The sequence below is a fragment of the Colias croceus genome, chromosome 9 (assembly GCF_905220415.1).
Source record: "Colias croceus chromosome 9, ilColCroc2.1".
In the NCBI taxonomy this organism is placed as follows: domain Eukaryota; kingdom Metazoa; phylum Arthropoda; class Insecta; order Lepidoptera; family Pieridae; genus Colias; species Colias croceus.
The window spans coordinates 6,795,758-6,805,772 of record NC_059545.1 but is presented as its reverse complement, the minus strand read 5'-3'; the positions used below and the strand labels follow the sequence as shown (position 1 = coordinate 6,805,772).

General features: G+C 35.2%; 1 protein-coding gene across 1 annotated transcript; it reads left to right on the top strand.

Moving 5' to 3' along the window:
- Positions 1 to 1,084: 1,084 nt before the first annotated feature.
- LOC123694570 lies at positions 1,085 to 6,424 on the top strand. Its single transcript, XM_045640036.1, has 4 exons — positions 1,085 to 1,883; positions 2,027 to 2,994; positions 3,226 to 3,383; positions 5,548 to 6,424. Exons 1-3 carry the CDS (start codon positions 1,085 to 1,087, stop codon positions 3,265 to 3,267), a joined length of 1,809 nt encoding a protein of 602 aa, XP_045495992.1. The 3' UTR covers positions 3,268 to 3,383; positions 5,548 to 6,424.
- Positions 6,425 to 10,015: the final 3,591 nt, after the last annotated feature.

The window sequence follows — 10,015 nt, the reverse complement described above, 5'->3', positions numbered from 1 at the left end:
ATTTATATATACCTATATATTTGTGAATATAGATATACAAATACATGGAGTACAGATGGCGCTGATTTTTTTATCGACTTGTTCAGTAAACTTACTTACCAATTATTTCATAATACTGAAGTTAGCTGTCAGGTGTAAATTTTATAATTTTATTACAGTAAAAAAATGCTTCTAAAAATTTTCATTTGTAATTTTTATTAATTTTCACATGTGAAATTTTTGAATTAATTTTTTGAAGTGAAACTTCTTTATCGGGGTTGGAAAAAAATGTAGTGTAACATTTTTTCGTTACGCATGACATTTTTTCCGTTACGCGCGATCTTTTTCTTATCCCTACCACGCGTGATTCGATGTATTTCTGTAAAGTTGCATATAGTAAATTATTTTTTGAAAAATAAGGTCTTAAAGAAGTTTCACTTCTTACGTTTGTACACTAGTTCATGCACACATTTTTTTTATAATAATTTAATTGCCATCAAATATCATGAATATTTTTAGTCTGTCAACTTTAGTCTCATAATTTGTCATCCATCGCACAGATAGCACTATTTACAAAAATCGATTTAAATTGTGTAATTCTTATAATCGATTTATTAAAAATCGATTTTTACCATTAATAAAATCGATTATAAAAAATCGAAAATGGAAAAAAAATAATCGATTAAAGTAATAATCGATTATTTATTCACTTCCCTAATTTTTACAGTATATAGGTTCGTGACAGTTGGAGTGTCAGTTTAAGCTCCGTAAATTTTATATTTTAAAAAGTATTTTATCATAGCTAGAAAGTTCTAAATGTGTATTTGAGTGATAATCTAACCTACTATTCAATAACGAACCATATAAATCTTTAATTTATATACTGCATTAGTGTAAAAACGTTACCTATTAAAAAGTGCCAACTGTCAAACAGCCGTGAGCCGATTTAAAATTCTCAACCGAACATCTGAAAGTGTGCTAAGTGCTAAGTACGATTTGAAGTCATTTATACACAATTTATATACAAAACGTTATAATCTGGGCCATCACGTTTATATTTTACATAATTAATCGTCCTTCATCTTAAATCGAAGCTTGAATAAACATGGCAAACAAATGCAACAGTTGTGGAAAGTTCTTCGGGGCGTCAGATAGCACAAAATGTAATAAATGCAATATAACTTACCACAGGCAGTGTAATCATATAAGCCCGTCGTCCCGTAATAATAACAAGTGGATTTGCAAAATATGTACTACTAAAACAACCTCTAAAACTGTTGATGATACTCAGCCTGAAAGCCAAGAATCGGATAACTTTGAAGATGTCAGCACCTCCCCACAGGGCTCAACATCTCTAATACAAGAGATCAAGCTTCTACGGTCCGAGTTATCCAGCTTCCGTTCAGAGATATCTCGTCTATCCACTCTGGTCTCCAATTTTGGCTCAAGGTTGGATAGTATAGAGGAACGCGTATCACATATTGAATCTGAACCATGTATCGAGATCGGCCAGAAACAAGTCCAACAGAATCAGGAATTGATTGAGTCCCTAAAGGGAAAGCTGAACGACTCCGAACAAGAGAAACTACTATATGACGTTGAGATTACTGGTATACCTGAATCTAATGGAGAGAATCTACTGCACATCACTATCACACTTGCACAAAAAATTGGTCTAACCCTAGATGAGCGAGATATAGCGAACGCGCACCGGCGTGGGCCTAAGCGTCTGCCTGAGTCCAGCTCGCAACCACGTCCCATAATAGTACGTCTCACCCGCAAACCCTTGCGTGATAAACTACTGCAGGCGGCGCGCGTGCGACGCAGCGCCGATACCAGCGGGACGGGGCTAAGCGGGGATCCATGCCGTTTCTACCTAAACGAACATCTTACATACGAAAACCGTAATCTTTTTTATCTCACACGGGAGAAGCTGGGACGCACCAAAAATTGGCGTTTTATATGGACTCGTGGGGGCCGAATTTACGCTAGGCAGGACAATAAATCTAAAGTTATCAATATACGTACAGAGGACGATTTGGATAAGGTTTTTCATATGTGAACTATTTTGATGTATGTTTTCTTTCATTAATATCAATTTTTAATACAAGTCTAAGCTTTTATAGGTTTGTTAACTACTACCATAGTCTAATTATTGTACTTTTATTGTATAAACTTAACACAAAAGCTGAAATAACTTCTCTTAAACATGTTTATCGCTTACCCAGATATAAATATAATTGCACATATTACGTGACTCATTATCTAAGTCTAATTCTATTTTATGTTATTACTGCATTGTTTTCTTTAATAGTGTTATATGGCAGTGTTGTTTTTTACTACGACAGTCTAATTATTATATTTTTATTGTATAAACTCATCACAAAAGCTAAAATAACTTCTCTTAAACATGTTTACCGCTTACCTAGATATAAATATAATTGCACATATTATGTGACTCATTATCTAAGTCTAATTCTATTTTATGTTATAATTGCATTGTTTTCTTTAATAGTGTTATGTGGCAGTGTTGTTTTTTATTGCCATAGTCTAATTATTGTATTTTTATTGTATAAACTCATCGCAAAAGCTAAAATAACTTCTCTTAAACATGTTTATCGCTTACCTAGATATAAATATAATTGCACATATTATGTGACTTATTATCTAAGTTTAATTCTATTTTATGTTATTATTGCATTGTTTTCTTTAATAGTGTTATATGGCAGTGTTGTTTTTTACTACGACAGTCTAATTATTATATTTTTATTGTATAAACTCATCACAAAAGCTAAAATAACTTCTCTTAAACATGTTTATCGCTTACCTAGATATAAATATAATTGCACATATTATGTGACTTATTATCTAAGTTTAATTCTATTTTATGTTATAATTTCATTGTTTTCTTTAACAGTGCTATGTGGCAGTGATGTTGACTTTGACTCTAGTTTCCTCAGTAATAAAAGAAAAAACAAGTTTCTGTATGCATGTCTGTATGGATACTCACATAAGGTAATGATTAAATTTTCCATAAAAATAATTTCCATAATATTTATATTCTATGTATGTATTACTGAATACTTATATTATCATCCTAATATATATATAGTATATTTACTTATTATTCTATACACCTACCCTATTTTATTTTTATTCTTTTCTCATTTAAAGATAATAATTGGTCTTCAATTGTAAACATAATCTGAAATTTGGTTTTTTAAATCCCGGATCTCTGGGTAATAGGCACGACGAGTTCCTCGTGGCGATGCAGCGCCATTCTGTTGATATAATGGCTATAAACGAAACATGGCTGAGGGCTGGTGAGGAGGGACGTGCTCCTGTTGTCCCGGGATACCGGCTGCACCATGTACCTCGACCAACCAGTGTGCGGACCCGCGGAGGTGGGGTAGGCTTCTATTTGAAAAAAGGGTTTCAAGTGCGTATTTTATCTAATCCCTCTCCATCTGCCGTTGAACAAATGTGGCTCAAGCTTGTAGTACGAGGTAAAAATTTAGTTATAGGAACCGCATATCGTCCACCATGGTTGGATGCTGGAATATTTTTTGAAGCTCTGTCAGAATCTATCGGATCTTTTATCTGGTGCGACTATATGGTACTACTAGGAGACTTCAATATAAATATTTTCAACCCCTGTCACCCGAATTTTATGAAATTGGACTGTTTTTTAAATACCTACAAACTACAACAACATATATCTGAACCCACGCATTTCACAGCCGAAACTGAAACATTGTTGGATTTAGTCTGTACAAACACACCCGTCTCACATGTCACAGTTGACTATATTGAGGCACTCAGCAATCATGCTTTTGTAACATGTGTCCTCAACATAACCAAAGAAAAAATGCAACCCAAACATTTTACATACAGACCGATCAGAGACATCAACAAGGAAGTCTTCAAACAATCTTTGAATAACATTATTTGGGATAACCTATTACAAATCAATGACGTCGATAATGCTGTTATTACTCTTACCAGTTATATTTTATCCTTATTTGATTTTTTTGCTCCAAAACGAACCATCTATATCAAGGACAAGCAATATCCATGGATTACATACAATTTGAAAATGATGATGAAAAGTCGTGATGAAGCTCATGTTACAGCGCGCAAGAGTAAACTTGATGTACACAAAAAGTTCTACACGGATCTAAAAAATTATGTTAAATTTGCAATTCATAGAGAAAAACAGGCATATTTCAATTCATATATAAATAACAACATAAATAAACCAAAATTCATGTGGAAACATCTCAAGCAACATTTAAACCCCAACAAGAACTGCATCCTTCCAACACATCTTAATAACCCTCATAATATAAATAGTCATTTTTTAAATATCCCAGGCACCACTCAAGTTGATATATCAACTATCTCATTTTACAATCTTAATAGATATGGTACTGCTGTATTTGATTTTCAATTTGTCAATGAAGATATAGTCCACAAACATATAAAAGAACTCAAATCTCAAGCTGTAGGGATAGATGACATACAACTAGATATGTTACTACTTACCTTACCAAATACATTACCAGTGATAACACATATAATTAACAGATCCATTCAGACGTGCACCTTCCCGGAGCTATGGCGGCATGCCCTGGTAATTCCTAAACCTAAAATAAATAATCCTGAAAACCTACATGATCTACGTCCCATAAGTCTCCTCCCCTGTATATCCAAAATTATCGAGAAAATAGTTCATAAACAATTATTAGAATTCCTGGAGAGGAACAACATACTCCCTGATCACCAGTCCGGTTTTCGGAAAAAAAGAAGTACCACCACTGCACTCTTGGATGTAGTTGACTCTGTGATAGGAGCGCAGGATGAAGGAAAGGGAACTCTACTACTGCTACTTGATTTTTCACGTGCATTCGATACTATAGATATTACTTTGCTTCTCTCCAAACTAGCCTACTACGGATTAAGTGATAATAGCATCAAGTGGTTTAAAAGCTACTTAAGTAATAGAATGCAAACTGTAATGGTCACAAAAGAGGATGGAAGCAGGTTATTCTCAGAATGTACCAACATAGGAAGAGGAGTTCCGCAAGGATCAATATTAGGGCCACTTTTATTTATTTTGTACAGCGCAGATATTATAAACAACATTAAACACTGCAGTTACCAGATATATGCGGATGATGTACAACTCTATCTCTCATTCTATCCTAGTGAAACTACACAAGCACTTGACCACATGAATTCTGACATTAAGCGAATTGACTCTTGGGCACAAAAAAACTCCTTGACTCTGAATCCCCTCAAAACCAAGTACCTTATATTAGGAAATCCCAAAGTAATTGAAAAAATAGCTAACCACGATCCTGTCATAACAATAAATTCAAGAAAAATTGATCGTGTGCATGAGGCACGTAACTTGGGACTAATTTTTGACGAACACCTTAGGTTTGATAAACACATTAACAAAACAATCTCCACCTCATTCTACAAATTAAAAATGCTTTATAGAATAAGAAACTATATCGAAACACCTCTACGCATTCAACTATGTGATGCTCTTATCCTCTCCAGATTCAATTACGCCGACACTGTTTATGGCCCCAGACTTCTTTCTCGCACACAAACAGCGATACAGCGGGTACAAAATGCGTGTGCGCGTTTTTGCTGGGACATCCCTCCAAGAAGTCATGTGAGCCCCTACCTTAATACCGCAAACGTCCTTAATATGCAAAAAAGACGCCAGGTACACTTTGCCACTTTACTTTTTGGATTGATGCAGTCGAAAATACCCACATATCTCTACGAAAAACTCGCATGGGTAGGTGAACGAAGTGCCTTAAACTACCTAACTAGGTCTGCAAACTGTAAACTATCCATACCCAAGCACCACTCAGCAGCATTCAAGGGTAGCTTTCGATACAATGCCACTAAGTGTTGGAACAACATCCCACCACCATTAACCAGTTTGACAAATATTAATAATTTTCGTTTCCAATACCGGAAACATATTTTAAAATCCTGTTCTAACACTTAGTGCATTTGTATCGAATTACACATTAAATATCTATTATATAACATAATATTATATACGCATTTATTCTCTGCCTATCTATCATTATAATTATTAACATTGTATACATAATTTCACTTTATTTATTTACATTATATACATAATTACATACTGATATTATATACATATTAATAGAAATATATCTTTCACTGAAACTCCAATAGTCACCTTGGGGTCACTGAAAATCAGTGGTGGTAAGGTATTAATCACCTTGCCATCATAAACTGAGTTGGCTCCATTTGTCAGGTCACTCACTGCCACATTGCCTACTTCTTCTTAGGAATAAGCTTCTTATTATTTTTCTTTTATTTGTTTTTCCTTTGTAAATCAATTTTTGTAATCACTTTATGATTCTGACAATAAATGTGTTTATTATTATTATTATTATGTATCTCAGTTCCATAATACACGGGTCATAAGGAAAGTACCCGGTCCTTTGGAAGGCTTACGTGGGGACACGGATCCAACACGCAGAGGCCCTTTCGAGAACTTTACTGTGTTGTGGGACACCAGCCGCAGCCTGCCCATGACTGCACTATAGAGATACAGCCCTGGGCAGTCCGCGGCCGATGTAGGACTATTGCAAGATAAGGAAACAAAATAAACTGGGCTATGGAAGGGGATGTTAATGGACCGGAATTAAGGACTATAGAAGACTATGGCACCTGCCTTTCTACTAAGATATAGCAAAAAATTGTTGGCAGGTGGTGACTCGCCCTCTCACTGTATGGGCCCCCGAAATAAGTCGCTGCAATAGTGCGACAAGGGGGCAGCATATTGTGAGCAGCTAAGGGTGGAGAGGCGTCCCTGGACTTTAAACTACGATCACGCGCTCCCTGAGGGTCCAGCATCACGTGCCCACTCGCCACTTACGCTTCGCATCCACCCTTCGAGCTAAAAGCTCTCGCGACTCCACTCTGGCCGGCCGGTTAAGGCAAGCCAGAGGTGGGGGTCCTGTCCTCGTCAGGCTTCACTCCGACCGGCCGGTGAAGGCAAGCCGGAGATGAAGACAGGGGCCTCCCCCGGGAGCGCTCGGTTCCCGCGGGGTCGCTACTCCCCGACACCCCGCCACAAGGTGTCCTGCGGGTTGACTGACTGCACGGGTGAAATATCTATTGTCACGTAGACCATAGATATTTCAACCGTGGGCGATGGGGTCGTCACATCCCTACGCCCTTATTATTATTATTATTATATTACAGTAGTTGTAAGTATAACACATTAGGTTAATAGCTCGCCATAATTCAAGGGCAATGCTCTCAGAATAAAAATGTTGATTAAGATGTGATGTATGACCGTATGACGTGTCGAACGTGCAGACATAATTGCATGGGCGATTACACCGGCGATTGTGTAACGGGCTGGAGCTTTACTGTTTATATCGATTTCGGAACGAGCATCCATATAGTCGTGATGTCATGAGAGCACGCGGAAGGTTGGCCATCAATCACTGCATTCGATTCGGACCGCACTGATGTGATGGAGGCAAAAACGTGTCGACGGCACGCGCTGCTCTAATGATTTCAATTGCTTTGCGATTCAGAGAATGCACTGGAAATTGAACATTTTATTGACATTGTATAACGATGCTATTTTATAGATGAATGTTAAAGAACTATAGTCTATATACACAATACACATATGTATACCTTTTACAGATTTTCAGATTATTAGAGACTTCGACTACTGAAACTATGAAGCAATAATAATTTAAAAAATTATGGTTCTTCAACTAAGTAATTAAAAGAAAACATATTGTGTTAATTTTAAAGTTATTATATAGATAAATAATAATTATACAAATTGAATTTATTGTTTGATTAAATTTTTGAAGTGAAACTTCTTTATCGGGGTTGGAAAAAAATTTAGTGTAACATTTTTTCGTTACGCGTGACATTTTTCCGTTACGCGCCATCTTTTTCTTATCCCTACCACACGTGATTCGACGTATTTCTGTAAAGTTGCATATACTTAGTAAATTTTTTTTGAAAAATAAGGTCATAAAGAAGTTTCACTTCTTACGTGAGTACACTACTACACGCACATGACACGCACATATATTTTTAATCCAGGGTTTGGACAAACTGCACCCGCGTTAATTCTTAAATGTACCTATGTATAAAACCAGATGAAAACCAGACGAATAACAAAAAGGGAAAAATATAAGCTTTTGCTGACTTAATGGCTTGACTGGCTGACTAAACTTAAGTATCTAAATAAAGGTAAGGAGATATTTTAAACTATTATTACAAAAGTATACAAAATTAACACCACCCATATACTAGGTATAACACCGACGATAAAAAATAAAACATACAACAACAATGTTCATTACATTATTATACCGGCATTATCATCAAAGCTTTTCTAATACATAATCGTAAACATTATCTCTATGGAATAAAATTGCTATCGAATTGATTGAAAATAACATTCCAGAGGCCAATAAAAACGAAAGTAATATTAGAGGTAAAATCTAACTATTAATAATACCAAATAAGCCATTTTAGTTATTTTATTGGACTGGTAAATCGGTGAAAGTACTAATCTAAAAAAGCGTTTGTCATTCATTTAAGTTTTCATCACATTTCTCTTATAAAGGCAGTACCAATTGACAATTCATTATAATACATAATATAAATTAAAACAAATATTTTATCAATGAAACGCCACATCACGTTTGTTGCAGTAGACAGTAGTGTAAAAATGCATTGTTTTAATAAATCATAAATATGCGTAATTCGTAAGAATAAATTATGTTAGGTAGGTACCTAATTAAAAACGATGTCTCAGTGAAAAAATAAAAAGTTAAACTGTAACTGACTCTACCTCTATGAATTTTGATATGTTTGTTTTTTTTTTCTAATATAAAGTTATTGATGAAATAGGTTATAGTTGGTAATTTGACGAGTAATTATGAAATAAGAAATTTATCAACATTTTCTTGTTTGCTCTTTGTAAACTTACTCAAACGGCATACACAATTTAACGATAGAGCCTTTGGATTTCAGTCGTTTAAATTGTTTACTTACTTATTGTTTGTTAGTTGTTACTAGCTGCGCCCCGAGGTTTCACCCGCGCGCGTGAATGAGTTTTCCTTTTAATCCTAATTACCGTAGTAACCTACAATAAAAGAAAAGAAAATTATTTTATTGTGGTTTGTTCCTTCGTTACTTGACTTTAAATTTAGATATTTAGCTTGTATTTTTTTTTATATTACCACTTGCTTATTTGCTACCAAAATAAAAAGTACCTACTTAACGTTACTGACGAACGGTAGCACCTGAAAAATAAAAGCTTAGAGTTTTTTCCGTGCGGTATTTAGTTGCGAAACGACGGAAATCATTCCAAAGATACGGACCGGACATTGTTATGATAATTAGCATCGGCTAAAGAAATTGGTGGAACCTTTGTTATGTGGTAACTAAAAAAGGGCGTCACTGCGCTCATCGTCACGGATGGCTTCGCAGGTGCCGACGCTCTTGCTTCATAAACTCCATCCGATCTAGAGATAATGGGAAGATGCATACAAATTCCATTTAATTAAAACATCATAAGATGCGCTTTAAGGCCTTGCACTCTATAAGTTGTAACCTAATATTTAGATACCTACTTTAGAAGGTAGTTCGTTCAACTAAATAATTGTGCCTGTAGGTACAATCAGGTACCCGATTATTATTGTTGAAATTAAATTCCAATAATAAAAAAGATCCCCTAATAGCAGCTTAAAAATATTAAATTTGCAGTATGATTCGAGATTTGGTATAATCTGCAATCAAACTGCGTCTACTTACGGTCATTGCCCATTAGGTTCTTTTAAATTAGCAGTAGATAGGTAGTCTTAAACTGACTACTATTCTCTATTCGTAGGCTGCTCAATGAAATACATTTATCTTATTCATAGACCGGTTATTTTAGATCGATAGTTATTCAGCGAAACAAACAATGAATGTCTATAAGGTAATGGTA